Source organism: Salvelinus sp. IW2-2015, linkage group LG9, assembly GCF_002910315.2.
Source record: "Salvelinus sp. IW2-2015 linkage group LG9, ASM291031v2, whole genome shotgun sequence".
In the NCBI taxonomy this organism is placed as follows: domain Eukaryota; kingdom Metazoa; phylum Chordata; class Actinopteri; order Salmoniformes; family Salmonidae; genus Salvelinus; species Salvelinus sp. IW2-2015.
In genome coordinates, this window is record NC_036849.1 from 4,644,017 (window position 1) to 4,664,190 (window position 20,174).

General features: G+C 46.3%; 1 protein-coding gene across 1 annotated transcript in view; it reads right to left on the reverse strand.

Annotated features, from left to right (window-relative positions):
* Positions 1-17,237, reverse strand: part of LOC111968979 (ankyrin repeat domain-containing protein 6) — a 34,182-nt gene extending 16,945 nt beyond the window's left edge. Inside the window, 3 exon segments of the mRNA XM_070445106.1 lie at positions 9,213-9,371; positions 9,838-9,920; positions 17,077-17,237. Coding sequence (XP_070301207.1) covers positions 9,213-9,359 — 147 coding nt within the window. The 5' untranslated portion in view covers positions 9,360-9,371; positions 9,838-9,920; positions 17,077-17,237.
* Between the last annotated feature and the right edge of the window lie 2,937 nt (positions 17,238-20,174).

A 20,174-nucleotide genomic window follows, 5' to 3' on the forward strand; every position in this document is an offset into this window, starting at 1 on the left:
ACCCCCGGACAGGGCCAAACAGGCAGGTATAACCCCACCCACATTGCCAAAGCACAGCCCCCACACCACTAGAAGGATATCGTCAACCACCAACTTACCATCCTGAGGCCGAGAATAGCCCACAAAGATCTCCGCCACGGCACAACCCAAGGAGGGGGCGCCAACCAGACAGGAAGATCACGTCAGTGACTCAACCCACTCAAGTGACGCACCCCTCCTAGGGACGGCATGGAAGAGCACCAGTAAGCCAGTGACTCAGCCCCTGAAATAGGATCCCTACTGGGATCCGATCCATTGTCCTGGGTGTCTTGATTTGATTTGATTTAGGCGACCCAAAACAGTGTCGCCGCAGAAGGGACAGACGGAGCGGTCTTCTGGTCAGGCTCCGTAGATGGGCACATCGCTCACCGCTCCCGAGTATACTACTCGCCAATGTCCAGTCTCTTGACAACAAGGTAGACGAAATTCGAGCAAGGGTTGCCTTCCAGAGAGACATCAGAGATTGTAACATTCTCTGTTTCACGGAAACATGACTCACTCGGGATACCTTATCAGAGTCGGTACAGCCACCCGGTTTCTTCACGCATCGCGCCGACAGAAACAAACATCTCTCTGGTAAGAAGAAGGGCGGGGCTGTATGACTTATAATTAACGAATCATGGTGTGATCATAACAACATACAGGAACTCAAGTCCTTTGTTCACCTGACCTAGACTTCCTTACAATCAAATGTCGACCGCATTATCTACCAAGAGAATTCTCTTCGATTATAATCACAGCCGTGTATATCCCCCCCCAAGCAGACACCTCAACGGCCCTGAAATAACTGTATTGGACTCTATGTAAACTGGAAACCACATATCCTGAGGCTGCATTTATTGTAGCTGTGGATTTTAACAAGGCTAATCTGAAAACAAGGCTCCCTAAATTTTATCAGCATATCGAATGCGCGACCCGCGCTGGCAAAACTCTGGATCATTGCTACTCTAACTTCCGCGACGCATACAAAGCCTTACCTCGCCGTCCTTTCGGCACACCTGACCACGACTCCATTTTGTTGCTCCCAGCCTGTAGACAGAAATTAAAACAGGAAACACCCGTGCTCAGGTCTGTTCAACACTGGTCCGACCAATCTGATTCCACGCGTCAAGATTTCTTCGATCACGTGGACTGGGATATGTTCCGGATAGCCTCAGACAACAACATTGATGTATATGCTGATTTGGTGAGCGAGTTTATTAGCAAGTGCATCGGTGATGTTGTACCCACGGTGACTATTAAAACCTTCCCCAACCAGAAACAGTGGATTGATGGCAGCATTCGCTCAAAACTGAAAGCGCGAACCACTGCTTTTAATCATGGCAAGGCAACCGGAAACATGACCGAATACAAACAGTGTAGCTATTCCCTCCGCAAGGCAATCAAACAAGCTAAGCGTCAGTATAGAGACAAAGTAGAGTCCCAATTCAACGGCTCAGACATGAGACGTATGTGCAGGGTCTACAGTCAATCACGGATTACAAAAAGAAAACCAGCCCCGTCGCGGACACTGACGTCTTGCTCCCAGACAAACTAAACAACTTCTTTGCTCACTTTGAGGACAATACAGTGACACTGACACAGCCTGCTACCAAAACCTGGGGGCTCTCCTTCACTGCAGCCAACGTGAGTAAAAGATTTAAACGTGTTTAACCTCGCAAGGCTGCATCCCTAGCCACGTCCTCAGAGCATGCACAAACCAGCTGGCTGGTGTGTTTACAGACATATTCAATAAATCCCTATCCCAGTCTGCTGTTCTCACAAGCTTCAAGAGAGCCACCATTGTTCCTGTTCCCAAGAAAGCTAAGGTAACTGAGCTAAACAACTATCACCCCGTAGCACTCACTTCCATCATCATGAAGTGCTTTGAGAAACTAGTCAAGGATCATATCACCTCCACCCTACCTGACACCCTAGACCCACTCCAATTTGCTTACCGCCCCAATAGGTCCACAGACGCAATCACACTTGCACACTCCCTACCCAATCTGGACAAGATAATACCTATTGACAGAATGCTGTTCATCGAATTTACAGCTCAGCACTTTAACACCATATAAACCTCTAAACTCGCTCATTAAGCTCGAACCCTGGGTCTTGACCCCACCCCTGCTGCAACTGGGGACCTGGACTTGTCTGACGGACGCCCCAGCGTTGGAACAACAATCTCCACCCCGCTATCCTCAACACCGGGGCCCCACAAGGGTGCGTCTCAGCCCTCTCCTGTGACTCCCTGTTTCACCCTAGACTGCGTGGCCCATGCAACGCCTCCAACTCAATCATCAAGTTTGCAGACGACACTAGTGGTAGGCTGATTACCAAACACGACGAGGACAGCCTACAGGGAGCAGGAGGCCTCGGAGTGTGTGTCAGGAAAATAACCTCGCACTCAACGTCAACAAAACAAAGGAGATGATCCTGAACTTCAGGGATCAGCAAAGAACACCCCCCATCCACATCGACGGGACAGTAGTGGAGAAGGTGGAAATTTTAAGTTCCTCGGCATACACATCACGACAAACTGACATTGGTCACCCACACGACAGCGTGTGAAGATAGCGCAGCAGCGCCTCTTCAACCTCAGGAGGCTGAAAAAATTTGGCTTGTCACCAAAAAACTTATTACAAATGCACAATCCAAGAGCATCCTGTCGGGCTGTATCACCCGCCTGGTATGGCAAACTGCTCCGCCCACAACCGTAAGGCTCTCCAGAGGGTAGTGAGGTCTGCCACAACACTCACCGGGGCAAACACCTGCCCTCCAGTACACCTACACCACCTGATGTCACAGGAAGGCCAAGAAAGATTCGATCAAGGACAATAACCACCCGAGCCACTGCCTGTTCACCCCGCTATCATCCAAAAGGCAAGGTCAGTACAGGTGCATCAAAGCTGGGACCGAGAGACTGAAAAACAGCTTCTATCTCAAGGCCATCAGACTGTTAAACAGCCATCACTAACATTGAGTGGCTGCTGCCAACATACTGACTCAAATCTCTAGCCWGTTTAATAATAAAACATTGGATGTAATAAATGTATCACTAGTCACTTTAAACAATGACACTTTATATAATGTTTACACACCCTACATTACTCATCTCATATGTATATACTGTACTCTATACCATCTACTGCATCTTGCCTATGCCGTTCAGCCATAGCTCATTCATTTATCTTTATGTACATATTCTTATTCATTCCTTTACACTTGTGTGTACCAGGTAGTTGTTGTGAAATTGTTAGCTTACATGTTAGATATTACTGCACGGTCGGATCTAGAAGCACAATAATTTCGCTACACTCGCATTAACATATGCCAACCATGTGTATGTGACCAATGTTCGATCGGGTTCAAGCTGGGCCACTCAAGGACATTAAGTGACTTGTCCCGAAGCCACCCCTGCTTTGTCTTGGCTGTGTGCTTAGGGTCGTTGTCTTGTTGGAAGGTGAACCTTCGCCCCAGTCTGAGGTCCTGAGCACTCTGGAGCAGGTTTTCATCAAGGATCTTTCTGTACTTTACTCCATTCAGCTTTCCCTCGAGTCTGACTAGTCTCCCAGTCCCTGCCGCTGAAAAACATCCCCACAGCATGACGCTGCCACGACCATGCTTCACCATAGGTATGGTGCCAGGTTTCCTCCAGATGTGACATTTGGTATTCAGGCCAAAAAGTTCAATCTTGGTTTCATCAGACCAGAGAATCTTGTTTATCATGGTCTGAGAGTCCTTTAGGTGCCTTTTGGCAAACTCCAAGCTGGCTGTGAATTGCCTGAGGAGTGGCTTCTGTCTGGCCACTCTACCATAAAGGCCTGATTGGTGGAGTGCTGCAGAGATGGTTGTCCTTCTGGAAAGTTCTCCCATCTCCACAGAGGAACTTTGGAGCTCYGTCWGAGTGACCATTGGGTTCTTGGTCACCTCCCTGACTAAGGCCCTTCTCCCCCGATTGCTCAGTTTAGCCGGGCGGCCAGCTCTAGGAAGAGTCTTAGTGGTTCCAAACTTCTGGTGGAGGCCACTGTGTTCTTGGGGACCATCAATGCTGCATAAATGTTTTGGTACCCTTCCCCAGATCTGTGCCTCGACACAATCCYSTCTCGGAGCTCTACGGACAATTTCTTCGACCTCATGGCTTGGTTTTTGCTCTGACATGCACTGTCAACTGTGGGACCTTATATAGACAGGTGTGTGCCTTTCCAAATCATGTCCAATCAATTGAACTTTCCACAGGTGGACTCCAATCAAGTTCTACAAACATCTCAAGAATAACCAATGGAAGCAGGATGCACCGGAGCTCAATTTCGAGTCTCATTGCAAAGGGTCTGAATACTTATGTAAACACATTTTACTGTACATTTGCACAAATGTCTAAAAACCTGTTTTCGCTTTGTCATTATGGGGTATTGTGTGTAGATTAAGAGGAAAAAAAGGAATTGAATCCATTATAGAATAAGGCTGTAACGTAACAAAATGTGTAAAGCGTCAGAGTCTGAATACTTTCCGAATGCACTATATACAGTTGAAGGTGATTGAAGTTTACATACACTTATGTTGGAGTCATTAAAACTCGCTTTTTCAACCACTCCACAAATTTCTTGTTAACAAACTATAGTTTTGGCAAGTCGACACAAGTACTTTTTCCAACAATTGTTTACAGACAGATTAGTTCACTTATAATTCACTGTATCACAATTCCAGTGAGTCATAAGTTTACATACACTAAGTTGACTGTGCCTTTAAACAGCTTTGACAATTCCAGAAGATGATGTCAGGACTTTAGAAGCTTCTGATTTGAGTCAATGATTTGATTTGAGTCAATTGGAGGTGTACCTGTGGATGTATTTCAAGGCCTACCTTCAAACTCAGTGCCTCTTTGCTTGACATCATGGGAAATTCAAAAGAAATCAGCCAAAACCTCAGAAAAGAATTGTATACCTCCACAAGTCTGGTTCATCCTTGGGAGCAATTTCCAAATGCCTGAAGTTACCACGTTCATATGTACAAACAATAGTACACAAGTATAAACACCATGGGACCACACAGCCGTCATACCGCTCAGGAAGGAGACGCGTTCTGTCTCCTAGAGATGAACATTACTTTTGGCTGCAGAAAAGTGCAAAATCAATCCCAGAACAACAGCAAAGGACCTTGTGAAGATGCTGGAGGAAACAGGTACATAAAGTATCTATATCCACAGTAAAACGAGTCCTACATCGACATAACCTGAAAGGCCACTCAGCAAGGAAGAAGCCACTGCTCCAAAACAGCCATAAAAATACAGACTACGGTTTGCAACTGCACATGCAGACAAAGATCGTACTTTTTGGAGAGATATCCTCTGGTCTGATGAAACAAAAATAGAACTGTTTGAACATAATGACCATCGTTATGTTTGGAGGAAAAAGGGGACGCTTGCAAGCCGAAGAACACCATCCCTCCGGAAGCACGGGTGGCAGCATCATGTTGTGGGAGTGCTTTGCTGCAGGCAGACTGGTGCACTTCACAAAATAGATGGCATCATGAGGTAGGGAAATGATGTGAATATATTGAAGCAACATCTCAAGACATCAGTCAGGAAGTTAAAGTTGGTTGCAAAATGGTCTCCCAAATGGACAATGACCCCAAGCTACTTCCAAAGTTGTGGCAAAATGCTTAAGGACAACAAATCAAGGTATTGGAGTAGCCATCACAAAGCCCTGACCTCAATCCCATAGAAAATTTGTGGCAGAACTGAAAAAGTGTGTGCGAACAAGGAGGCCTACAAACCTGACTCAGTTACACCTATTCTGTCAGGAGGAATGGGCAAAAATTCACCCAATGTTATTGTGGAAGCTTGTGGAAGGCTACCCGAAACGTTTGACCCAAGTTAAACAATTGAAAGGCAATGCTACCAATACTAATTGAGTGTATGTAAACTTCTGACCCACTGATGGAATTGATGAAAGAAAAAAAGCTGAAATAAGTAATTCTCTCTACTATTATTCTGACATTTCACATTCTAAAATAAAGTGGTGATCCTAACTGACCTAAGACAGGAATTTTTACTAGGATTAAATGTCAGAAATGTTGAAAAACTGAGTTAAATGTATTTGCTAAGGGTATGCAAACTTCCGACTTCAACTGTATAGTGTCACGGCTCCTCCTCTGCAGTGCAGGGGGCGTTCCTCCTGCAGGCAGAGGAGGGTCGTGAGTGATTGGAGCCACCTGGGCTCAGGGTATAAAGCTGTCACTAATCACTTCTCTCTCTCTCTCTCTGCTCCTCCAGGTATGCTCATGATTTGTTTGTTCCTTTGTAGTTTTGCCTAGTTTTCACTCAGCATGTTCACACACACATATTCACGCATCCATGCACTTACATACACCTTACATCATGATACTTCCACACCTCATTCCTTTTTCTTAGTTTAAGTTAATAGTTTGTTTATAATAAAGAACACTTTTAAATTGGCCTATACCTGTTGTTCGTGTCCCCTCATTTTTGTCACAGGCTATGAGCCGGCTTGTGACAGTGGGGCTCATCCGGGATAGTAGTTTAAACTTGGCTTAGTTTTAGTTCAGATTGTCAAATTTTTTGTCTTGAGGGTATGTTTTGGTTGGCCAATTTTGAAGAGAGCGTTGAGAGCCATGTGTCTTTGGTTACAGTAGCTTGGGTTAGCTAAGCATTCACTCTGTGTTTTCTGGTTTTAGTTAGGTGGAGTCCTCTTCCTGTTCAGGCTTAATCAGCGAGTGTCCATAGGAGCTCGGGTGTTTTTGTTTAGGTGGCAGTGAACGTGGGTAGAGCATCCTTTCCCTTTTCCCTACATCGGCTCGGAGCACCTCCGTGGTTATGGAGGGCCGGCCAGTTTCTGTTGTTCTTTTCCACTCCACTGGTTTGTGGCATAAAACCCCACCCCCAACATGTGACTGCACGAAAGACCAGGGCAGTTAGTTAGTAGTTTTTGGGATAGTGGTGTGGCTCCTGTCCTTGAACCCAGACTGACAGCAGGTGAGTTGTGTGTTTTTTGAGCATTGTAAGAGTATATTAGTTTTGCAGGAAGAATGTCTCCCATTTTGAGTGTTTTGTTCAAGCTCCTCAGAGGTAGCTTAGAGTTGGTACTAAAACGTAATTGAAATTGCTGAACATTCAGATTGAGATTGTTGATAAAAAAATTAAGAGACGTTAAAAACAGATTAAAGCAGGGTCTCTAGGAAATGGTTTTTGCGCGTCAGTCTGCTATAGAGGGTGCAAGTTTCAGTCTACCTTCATTACTTTGAGCAGCAGAGGGAACTGTTTCAAATGCGTTAGAGATAGAGCGATTGAGAATGCTAATAGACCAGAAAGACTACCACAGTTTGATGTTTGCACAGAATCTTTGGTTGCCTAAATTTGATGAGTCAGATCCAGACACATACTTACTTATTGAGCGTTATGCGGAAGCTAGAGCTTGTCAATTTGACATGACTATGTTGTTGCAATGTGTACTTACAGGTAAAGCACTTGAGGCTTTTGCAGCACTGAGTGTAACTGACAGTAAAGTTTTTGTATAAGTTAAATCAGCAGTTCTGAAGGTCTACGAGCTTGTGCCAGAGGCATATCGTCAACGTTTTCGTACAGGAAACAGTTAGATTCGACAAACCTATTCTGAGTTTGTTCGTGATTTGACTTCTGCGTTTAATCGTTGGTGTACAGCTTCTGAAGTTTGTACTTTTGGAGGGTCTGTCTAATTGATTGTGTTAGAAACGAGTTCAAAAATTCTGTGTCTGACCAGGTTGCTACAATATGAATGAACGTAAAGTTAAGTCTTAAGTGATGCAGCAATCCTTGCAGATGAGTACAGGCTAACACATAAAACCATTTTGAGTCAAACAGTGACATGTACCATAAAACTACTTTACTCCTAGGAATAGTAAGTCACCTTTTTTGGGCTTCTTTCCAAAGGCCTCAGCAGACGTTTGGTCTAGAGGACTTAAAGCACTGGTTAATGCTAATACCTGTCGCTACTGTTTAGTTGAAGGACATTGGAAGAAAAAATTGTCCTCTGCTTAAATCAAAACAGTCAGGTCAAGTTAAACCTGCTGTGATGGCAAGTAAACCTGCTGTGATTTGATGCAGTTAAGGCTCTTTTGTGTTTGGCACCGTGGTTGGCAGCACCAAATTTTGGGAAACCTTTCAAATTGCAGGTAGACGCCAGTCAAATCGGTGCTGGGCTGTGCTTCTCCAGGAGAATGACGACAAGGTTGAGTGTCCAGTCAGTTTCTTCTCCGGAAATTTAATAAGTATCAGAAAAACTATTCTGTAATTGAAAAGGAGGCTTTAGGTCTCATTTGGGCTTTTACAGCACTTGCAGGTCTATGTTGGTTCTGGTTTGACCCCTTTAACTGTGTTCACTGACCAACCCCACTGGTTTTTCTGAGGTCCCTGCCAAAACCCCAACCAGCGCCTGATGCGTTGGGCTTTGTTCTTGCCAACCATTCAACCTTGATATTAGGCACATTAAGGTAAGGATAATATCATTGCTGATGCTCTGTCCCGTGCTCCTTTAACCTAGCTTGTACCTTTTCTCTGTTGACCCTACGGGCTGTCTGTTGCCCTTTCTCTTAAATTGCTCCCCAGGTACCAGGGCTGCCGAGTTTGAGGCGGACAGTGGCTGGGGGACACGGGGCTACTGCTAGGAGCCGGATTGTTTTTTTGTTTGTTTTTTGTTTTTGGGGAAATTTGAATATTTTGAATATGTTGGAGGAAGTTGGGTTGAGGGTGGGACCCTCATTTTAAGGAGGGGGGTGTCACGGCTCCTCCTCTGCAGTGCAGGGGGCGTTCCGTCTGCAGGCAGAGGAAGGGTCGTGAGTTGGAGCCACCTGGGCTCAGGGTATAAAGCTGTCACTAATCACTTCTCTCTCTCTCTCTCTGCTCCTCCAGGTATGCTCATGATTTGTTTGTTCCTTTGTAGTTTTGCCTAGTTTTCACTCAGTCATGTTCACACACACATATTCACGCATCCATGCACTTTACATACACCTTACATCATGATACTTCCACACCTCATTCCTTTTTCTTAGTTTAAGTTAATAGTTTGTTTATAATAAAGAACACTTTTAAATTGGCCTATACCTGTTGTTCGTGTCCCCTCATTTTTGTCACAGGCTATGAGCCGGCTTGTGACAATAGGGACAGATCCAGATTCAGAGACATTTCTCTCCCTCACCTTGTCCTGCAGGTCTAGAGCGCAGCCTCCCTTGATGAGTCCGTCTATGATATCACTGTTCCCCACCATGGCTGCTCGGTGGAGGGCTGTCTGGTGGCCCTGTGATGACAGAAGGACATGGGCCTGGGCTGCCTCCCTGTCACTCATCACTGCCCACTACTGTCAACACAGCACACAGAATACTAACGTTAAACACACACGTGTACACATGGACGCACACACACATGCACACAAATGTATGCACGCACGAGCACACACATCACTAATGTGCAACCCAACACGCAACATACATTACACACTGAGGTTAAAATGATGTAAACTCTATCTCAATCACAAAAATAGTGCATCAACCTCCAACACGCAATCTAAGATAAAAAGCCATTCATCTCTATGTACCAAATGAAGTCTGGTATGATCACGTAAAGATAGTGTAATGGGATGAAAAACTCATCTGGGAAACAAAAACATGATCTAATAGGGAATATTGTCTGATGTATCAGATCATCAAGAATGATTTCACTCTTTAAAAAAATAACATCAAGGACCATATCTGATGGTCGATATGATGAAAATATTTCAAATCTAATGGTCAATATTTTGATCTGATCTGAAAGCATTGTCTTACCTCATCCAGGATGTCCGTGTTCCAGCAGGATGTATCCCAATCCCAGATTGCCCCTTTAAAAAGGTCAGGGTGCAGCGGTATGCCTGAGAAAAGTCAAACAGCCGATGATTGATGTGGTCAATCCAAATACGTATTATAAAAAAATATATAATATGCCCTCTCCTTACAAAAGGCATTACAGCATTGTAGTAGGCAAATAAACATGGACTGAAATGAGCACAGCTAGACTGTAAACTGCAAATAGTCACTCACACTCATACAACTATAATCTGCTGCTCTCGGACAGAGTGCCGCTGTGTGTGCATGCGTGTGCGAGCGTGTGCACATCCTCTCGCATATGTACGTGGTCATGTGTGTATGCCAGCCAGTATGTGCATTGGTGAGTATGTATTTATGTGTGTGTGTGTGTGTGTGTGTTGGCGAGTCTGTGGGTGTGTGTGTCTACATACGTATGTGTGTGCCAGCCGGCAGAATTAAAGGCAGTAAACAACCCCATGTATAATCCACAGGGGGGAAGCGGAGGGGATCCTGCTATCTATCTGTTACAGATAAAGGCTGGGAGTGGAGCACAGAGCAGACAGGGAGCAGAGAGGGTTAAACCCTGCCATAATACTACCACACAACTGCTCTGCCTCCAGACCACCCAGGAGAATAAGCTATAGGCACAGAAGTGAATTGTATGATCGCTATGGTTTTAAACCTGTCGGGATTGTAAAATGACAGGGTAAAATAGATTGCTATTATGCATAGTGTTTCCTCATCTACCATTTGACTCGCCCCTGTCACTCCAATGTGTCCCAAATGGCACCCTATTCCCTTTACTGTGCATGGGCCCTGTATAAAAAAAAGAAATGAGTGCACTATAAAGGGAATAGGGTGTAATTTGGGATGCAACGCAAGTTTCCCCCCTTGGCTTAAACCCTAATTAAAATTATTCTCACTCTGCATCTGTCCTCCCTCCACCTTGGACTATTAGGAGACACCTCCTGGTTTCATTTTTTCTCCTCTCCCTCTATCCCCCTTCCTATATTGCCTCTCTATCCATCACCCAGTCAGTCAGAGAGTGTGATCAATGTGTGCATCAGATCAGTGCACAAGTGAGATTTACACCACAGAGACAGAGCTATGACAGCAACACAGTGAGATATCCATCCATTTAACAAAGGCTTGATGGTAAAGTCTTCCAGTACAGATAGACAGCTMGACAGTACAGTCAGAGAGGCAGGCAGAGGAGAGGAAAGGCAGTGACCCTGCTATSTGGCTTTAGCTGCCCTGTTCCAGATGTTGACTTCCTACCACTGCAGCTGTACACCGGGATGGACAGATGGAGGAAGGTTGAACTGGTTTCTGCTTGCTTTGCTGAATGCCTGGAGTATGTTGTTCTAGTTATTTCATACAACGAACTGAGTGAAAAGTCTGCTCAGCTGATCTGAGAAGTGTATTACACAAAGTTTTTTCTATATCCACAGTCATATTGTCTTTTGCCTTAACATTAGTAGCGGATTTGGTTTGGGGTGCCGAGATACGGTATGAAAGTGATGCGTAGTTTTCCATGAAATAGTCGTAGTTTTTTACTTTTGTAGGTTTTTTAAATGGTCTTCAATGAGCAAAAATGTCATAAAAGGCATCTGGCAGAAATGTGATGATATAATCGTCAAGCCACTCAAAAGATGAGGGGACAGGACCCAGAGGTATGACATGGGACAAAGTCACTTGCACATCGTGTTACATTTTTATGTAAAAACCTAAGAATTTGTCACAGGAAATGCAACCTTGGTGATGGCTACTTTGTCCCCCTGGGTGGTGATGTGTTGAGCCACATGGTGGACCTGTTGACTTTTCTAGGAGGCTACGAGGAGCAGTTCAGACACTGCCAGGGCGGCAACATACTGATGGCTCATCAAAGACCAACCCTCTGAACCGAGTTCCTCTCTAGGCTTCTTTCTTCTAGGGAGTTTTCCCTGGCCACTGTGCTTTCGCTTCTGCTTTACTTGCTCTTTGGGGTCTGGGCCAGGTTACTGTAAAGCACTTTGTGACTGCTAATGTAAAAATGGTTTGACCATCTGAGGTAAAGGAAACTCTAAGGAAAGGTTACTACTATTGCAAGTAGGCTACCTTCTGGTTGACACAGCTACAGCGTTTTCATTGGACAGAAGAAAGGTGTTCAGCATTTTCATTGGACAGAAGCAAGGAGTTCAGCATTTTCATGGGATAGAAGGAAGGTGGGCGGAGTKATGACATTGCCACAGTTTTTTCTGGGAGTCCTGGAAGAAGTGCACTGAACCACTCTAGGACCTGGCTCCTCTCTTTCTTTCTGTACGTGGCCTCAATAAGACTCCTCTTTAATGCATTCTGATCTYTTTATGTACATGGCCTGACTCCAACCATAAAGGCTTCCGGCTGGCCAGGGGATATAATGACCATACAATATAATCCCATCACAGTCAGTGTCACACACTGATCTGTTTCACCTGTCTTGTGATTGTCTCCAACCCACACCAGGTGTCTCCCATTACCTCATGTGTATTTATACCTGCGGTTTCTGTTTTTCTGTTGCCAGTTCGTCTTGTTTCCTGTGCTCTAGTTTTTGCTTTTCCTAGTCCTCCCTGTTCTGACCTTTCTACCTGTCCTGACCCTGATCCTGCCTGCCGTCCTGTACCTGCCTGACTCTGATTTGGATTACGACTCTTTRCCTGCCTTGACCTAGCGATTGCCTGCCCCTTGTACTGTAATAAACTCTGAGACTCGTACTATCCGCCTCCTGTGTCTGCATCTGAGCCGTGATTTTACGAACTGGCCATGGCTGACTCAGCAGACTCGGACCAGCTCCGCAACGCTGTCACTTGCCATTGGAAGACACGCAGAGTTACTGCAAAGCCTTATGGAGGGACTCCATACCCTGGCAGAACGCCATGGCCATGCGTTCAATACATTGCTGGAGCAATTCCGCGGATTCCCTACTAGGCAGCAAGTAACAATAAACCCTCAGACTCTTAGCAACCCCACCATCAGCTGCGATTGTTCCCAGCCTACGCCGGTGTCCCGAGAACCTCGCTTACCACCTCCGGAGTGCTACGCTGGAGATTCTGGAACCTGCCAGGYGTTTTTCTCCCAGTGCTCCCTCATCTTCGAGGTGCAGCCTTCTTCGTTCCCCTCGGACCGCTCAAAGATAGCGTACTTGATAACGCTGATGTCCGGGAGGGCACTCGCCTGGGCTACAGCGATGTGGGAGCAAGAGTCCACCGTTTGCCTCAGTCTGGATGAGTTTGTGGAGGAGGTACGTAAAGTGTTCGATTCTCCGTTGTCCGGGAGAGAGGCTGCTTGTAAGCGGCTCTAACTACGTCAAGACTCCCGTAGTGTGGCAGACTACGCAGTGGATTTTCGCACGTTGGCTGCTGAGAGCGCCTGGAACCCGGAAGCCTTGTTCCTTCACGGATTATCGGAGGTGATTAAATACGAGCTCACAGCTCGGGAGCTGCCCATGGACCTCAACTCCCTCATAGCCTTGACAATCCGGATCGATGGGCGGTTACGGGAACGTAGGAGGGAGATGGGGTCTGTTCCTTGTTGCTCTCTCTCGTCCATGAATTCCACCTCGCCTCTGATGAATCCCGGGAATCCCCGAAGTCTACTTTTCCAAGAGAATCCGGTGTCACCCGAGTTTATGGACACTGCCCTGGTGTTGGAGCTGGGTATCTCCACTCAAGCCCTTTCCATCCCAATCGATGTCAGAGTGATGGATGGGCGCTCTATTGGCAGAGTCACCCACAATTCGGTTCCTATCAACCTGCGAGTGTCAGGCAACCACAGTTAGTCTATGCAGTTTCTGCTCCTGGAGTCTCCTCATGTACCCATGGTTTTGGGGTTTTCATGGCTACAGAGGCACAACCCCCTAACTGACTGGACTACGGGTTCCATCATGAGTTGGAGTTGGAGTCCGTTTTGCCATGCACATTGACTGAAGGGCCCGCCCAACCGGATGTTTGTACCGGACTCTGCCCATGCTCCAGTCCTGGAATGGGCACATTCCTCGAGACTCATGTGTCATCCTGGCTCCCGTCGGACCTTGGCTTTCGTCCGACAACGTTTTTGGTGGCCCACCATGGTTCCTGACGTCTCCGCTTTCATTGCCGCATGCACTGTGTGTGCACAGAACAAGACTCCGACGCAAGCTCCGGCTGGCCTCCTTCAACTACTCCCTGTTCCTCACCACACCTGGTCCTATATGTCCTTGGACTTCGTCACGGGTGACCCTCCGTCACATGGCAACATCACCATCCTTATGGTGGTGGATAGGTATCCCATTTTATCCCCTTTCCTAAGTTGCCCTCAGCTAAGGAGACGGCCCAGCTCATGGTGCAGCACGTCTTCCGGATCCATGGACTTCCGGTCGACATGGTCTCCAATCACGGTCCTCAGTTCTCATCCCGTTTCTGGAAGGCATTCTGCACCCTCATTGGGTCGTCGGCCAGCCTGTCCTCTGGTTTTCATCTCCAGTCTAATGGCCAGTCRGAGGGAGCCAATCAGGACCTGGAGACGACACTTTGCTGCCTTGTCTCCACCAATACCACCACATGGAGCCAGCAACTAGTGTGGGTTTATATGCCCGCAACACCCTTCCCTGTTCTACTACTGGTCTCTCGCCTTTTTAGTGTTCCCTGKGATATCAGCCCCYGCTCTTCCCGGAGCAWGAGGAAGAGGTCAGCATACCTTCTGCCCAGATGTTCGTCCATTGCTGTYGTCATACCTGGAAGAGAGCCCAGGCTGSTCTTCTCAAGACCTCCAGGTATCGACGACAGGCGGACCGCCATCATTTTGGGCAGAGGGTATGGCTTTCCACTCTGCATCTGCCCATCCAAGTGATGTTCCGCAGACTTTCCCCCCGTATTATCSKCCCTTTCCCCATCTCTAAGGTCCTTAGCCCCTCTGCTGTTTGCCTTCTGTTGCCATCCGGTGTACATGGTGAGGCGCCTACTGAGTGTTCGACCTCGAGRCAGGGGATTCCAGTACCTGGTTGACTGGGAGGGCTATGGCTTGGAGTAGAGGTGTTGMGWCCCCGCCAGGAATATCCTGGACCCAGTMCTYATTGCAGACGTCTGCCGTCGACACCCCGGYCAATAAGGTATGTCCCAGGGTAGGACACCAGGTGGYGCSCCTAGAGGGGAGGGTACTGTCAAACCCTGATCTGTTTCATCTGTCTTGTGATTGTCTCCAACCCCCAACAGGTGTCTCCCATTACCTAATGTGTATTTATACCTGTGGTTTCTGTTTGTCTGTTGCCAGTTCGTCTTGTCCCGTCAAGTTCTACCAGCGTGTTCCCGTGTACTATCCGCCWCCTGTGTCTGCATCTGGGTCTTAGCCTGAGCCGTGATAGTCAGTCAGATTAAAGATGGTTGCCAGGGAGCATTTGTAATCTGTGGTTTCTTTGATCCTCAGAAAGCCTGTATGGTCTTAATCAGGGGGTTGTGTTGTGTGTACGTACAACAAAGCACCCTTCAGCTCGGCTTATCCTTGTTCCTCCTTCAGTAAGGTTTCTTAGAACAACCACATCAGAGATATTCWAAAATTCTGATCTCACATATCCTATTAGATTACCTGAATTTCTGGAACACCTGGGAATGTTTGGTAAGGTACCAGAATTTTGCCACCCTAGATGATCTGAGTGAWAAGGAGAGGGTTTTACATTCATCAAACCCCCAAACTATCTCCGTCTCTGGGCCCCAGTGTTCATAGTGGCGGTGCTGTTTCTCATCCCAGTCTCTGGGACCACCAGTTATTTCACACATTTAATCTATTCGAACACTAGGATCAAGGGTTGTGGTAGAAGACTGAGTTGATAATATAAACATGAATGAGTCTTTCCTTCTAGAGAAATTAACAGTGTACATTCTGCTGTSCGACTGTAACAAAGCTTGAAATGTCCACTCCCAAGCCAAAGAATTGCTAGCWTTTAGATGGTGCAGCTGGCTAAAACATTGTCAAGAGGGTGGTCGCGGGTTTGTGAGACAGAKGATCTGATAGCAAGTACCGGTAAGGACGCTATAGAGTTAAGCAAGTAGCTATACAGTTAAGCCTGTTACATGAGTGTTAGTATTCTCTGTCTAGCTCTCTAGGTTAGCTGTACATATACAATCATTTGGGGGTGCTTATATTTGTCCTGTTACACACAAGTGTGTAATGGAAATATATTTCTTGCATATCCATACTCCCCCGGAGACACGGGCAGGCAGTGCGGTCATCGTTTTACAGCGTAGCTGGAGCAATTAGGGTTAACCGCCTTGCTCAAGGGCACAGCAACAGAGTTTTGTACATTTTCGGATCTGGTATTCGAACCAGCAATCTTTTGGTAACTGGCCYAGCGCTCTAACCTCGAGGATACCTTTCGCCCCTAATATACAGTATAAAGCTTCCTATCACAATGTAACCACTATCAACTCTGGAGTGATTGGTTATGATGGCAGATGAAATTAAATAGGTTTAAAGCAAATGACTGGGAGAAAAGCTGCTTTCATTGAAAGCATGCACAGCTATTAGCCTGGGTAAGCATTTGCTATCACTGTCTCCACTAAGCAAAGAAGAGTCTTTCATAAAAGATTAGTGAAGACTTCTTATACACATCTAGATGTGTATAAGAGACAGCACACACACACACACACACACACACACACACACACACACACACACACACTGAGGTCATTCACTCTCCTAACACACCTGGTGTCTTACCACGCCAGCCAAGCAGTCCCAGGAGTAGTGTCTGGATGAGGAGGGGAAGACCTTTATACTCAGCCCAGTGAACACTAGAGACGAATACAGATTTGCCAAGGGATTGCTATCAGTATCTACACAAATGTGCCAAATTGCATAGGTTACATCAGATAAACACATTAGAGTGTTCCGTAATTAATTCAGCTGTGAAATTTTACATAAGATTTATGTTTGGGCTTAGTAATACTCTATTTTCTTTGCATGTGATTACAAATAGAGGTGGAGTAATGGTAGAGAAATACTACTTAAACCACAATTCAATAAGTATACTCGGCTTAATTGGTCAACTCAGTGCAGTGCAATTGTCCTGTCCACTTCTCATCCAGCAACTTCTCATCCAGCTCCACAAGTAAACATGTCATTTGAAAACACTCCTAAATGAGACAACCTCTATRAATAAAGGATAAATAAATACAAAGAATGAACAAACATGTACAACGTGATTTGTGAGAAGAAAAGCAGTTTACTCACTGTGTCCCTGGACCCCTCGGCGTCAGTGTGTCCTAGAGTTTAACCCAGCTGCTCTGGAGTAGAGCATCAGCTGCATGCTTCCTGAGAGAAAGAGGGCGAGAGAGAGAGAGAGAGAGCTATCACACTGTCAAGCCAGTATAGTTCTCAKCTGTAGCTCTACTATACCCCTTCCAACCCCACCACTTATTACACCCCAACCGATGCCGTATCACAATGGATTTAGTTTAATCACACGCTTGTATATGTGGAGTGCAATGACAGATTAACACAGASCGGGCGGTACACTCGCCTGTCATCATTATTGTCTGAGACATCACATTCTCTGCAGCTATCTAGGCAGAGAGKGATGTATCATCGCTCTCAAGGGTAGACTGGGACAAAAATTCAGCCCTGGCATTTTAAGCACACCAGCCACATCACCGTGCGTGATCTCCTGTGTTGTCACTCTGTCTGTCTTTGCTTCTCCTTGTGCTCCTCTGTTATCACTGTCTGTCTGTCTGTCACTCCTACGTGTTAATTGTTATTACATATAGAGCCAACATATTAAGGAACTGGCAGTACATCTGTGTCTCTCTGTTTTCTTCCTACCTCCACTGCACTCACCTGTGAGCTGTCTCTGCTAAGCCTAGCATCCTTTCCCACAGCACTGTTACCAGAAGACCAGCGGACCACACTGCCTGAATGAATAAACACATTTATAAGATCAAGAACAAAATGACTGAATAAATGCCTAATAGATGACCATTGGCTCACTATACCTTATAAAAGTGCTGATCTTCAACTAGGCTCCTCTCCTATTTCTATAGGGTCTTATATCAGCTTATTATATATATATGTGGTAATATATATTAATACCAAACTGGTAGTACATATGTGTCAGTGTGTGTGTCTCTCTCTTCTCTCTCTCTGTCTCTTTTCCTACCTCCACTGCACTTGACTGCTGCAGTAGCAGCTGAGCTGTTTGCTGCTAAGCCTAGCATCACTGTAACAAGAAGACCAGGGACCACACTGACAGTACTGAGCCCAAAAGCATAATAAACCATTTTCCATAATAAACCATTTATAACGCATTTACAAACCGTTTGTTCACCATTTATTAATCATTACTCCCACATTTGTAAATGTTAGTAAGCTAGTTACTCACACAGGTATTTACAGTGCCCTCTGTAATTATTGGACAGTGAACAATTTGTTGTTGTTTTGGCTCTGTACTCAGGCATTTGCATTTGAAATTATACAATGACTATGAGGTTAAGGCTTAAGCCAGCACATAAGGTTTCTTATTACATTCATGGCCTTTGATTCTCTACAACCCTAATCCTACCCCTATTTTTCATACTGTTTAAGTACATTTGTAAAAAAAGTGCTGTAATTTGTAAACGATTCACATGAATGGATGAGAATACTCTCAAATTAAAGCTGACAGTCTGCATTAAGGCCGGTAGCAACCATTATTGTTCATGGTCCTTTCGAGCCGGATCCAGATAACTGCTAAAGCCCAAGAATGCCAGTTAACAGAGAAGATTCTCACACAGATGTGGTCCGTCCGCGCCGACCAGCTCACCTGCCACAACATCTTAAAATGGCGGCGACGGCTACAAGTCAAGGCACAGCTACCACACACATCACAATACCACTCCTACGAGGGAGAGCAGCTAGAGGGTTTTCTTGAGCAGTCAGAGTGGCCCTTCTCCCTTCCACAACTCATCACTGGTCCAAGTCACCACCCAGAGTGATCGGCAGAATAAAGGACAGAGCTCAGCCTTTTTAGTAGTTGCTAATTCACAGAGTTCCCACCTCAGGCTAACCTCGACCAGAGATCGCCAAGATCAGCGTCGACCTGAGCATGGATCGCCAGTGACAACCGGAAAGGTCTCACTGCGTTTACACAGCCAGTGTGACGAGATTGATGTGCTCATTGAAGCAGTCCAGAAGATGGAAGGTTCCTACAGTCCACGTGACCACCGTCGGAGTACTTACCTGATGGACACTGCCAGTTGTCACCTGAGCATCTCAGCCAGTCCTTCAATAGTTCTCTCCTCTTACAACTGAAAGACGTTCTTAGAGGGGGAGTACAAGGACCTGTGCCACCAAGCTGACAAAGAAGTTGATGACATCATCTCAGAGATCGTCATGCAACAGATACTACCACAGAAGTGCCAGAATGAGGTTCTGCAGTGCCAGTGCGACCAGCTCATTAATGCTAGATGTCGAAAGATTATTATAAAAAAATAAATAATAATAACCTTTATTTAACTAGGCAAGTCAGTTAAGAACAAATTCTTATTTACAATGATGGCCTACCCCAGCCAAACCCGGACGACGCTGGGCCAATTGTGCACCGCCCACGGCCAGATGTGATGCAGCCTGGATTCGAACCAGGGACTGCAGTGATGCCTCTTGCACTGAGACCCTCCACTGTGCTCCAGCTGACCCCAGCCGTGCAGATCCAGCCTGTTCCAACAATGGAGCTCAAGTTAGTAGTGGGCTACTAACACCGGCTCCTGCCATGGAGCTTCAGCTCGCCACTCAACAACTGTGCTTCAACCAGCTCCTGTCACAGAGTCTCAACTGGTTCCACAGTTGTGCCATCTCCAGTGACAGAGTGTCTGCCGACCCCTGTTCTGGACCCAAGATTTATCCTTACCTCCCTGCCTATTCGCGAGCAGGAAGATCTACAGCCTTCTTCAGGGATGGAGGAGATACCGAAGTTCATCCTGATGGAGAACCCTACACCTACTCCAGCTGACACCTCTGGATGTCAGTTGGTCCATAATGCGGGAGCCCTGTCTGTAGTTGCTGAAGGCGCCATGAGCAGCCCTGCCACTCAGACCTCTCTGGTGGAATCTGCCTACTCCTACCTTCGACATACAGCCTACTTGCTCTCCAAAGATGTCCCCTGCTCCTCCCTGGGAGCCCCCTCCAATCTCTGCTGCAGTGGCTCGGTCAGTATCTGCTGTCCAGGCCTGTCAGTTCCTGCCTGGTGAACCTGCCGGTCTCAGCCTGGGGTTCTTGCTAGCCTCTCCAAACTGTTTCCTGCTAGTTTCAGCCTTGGGAGACCATCCTGACGTCCCCGTGGGGGACCTCCTGACTGAGGT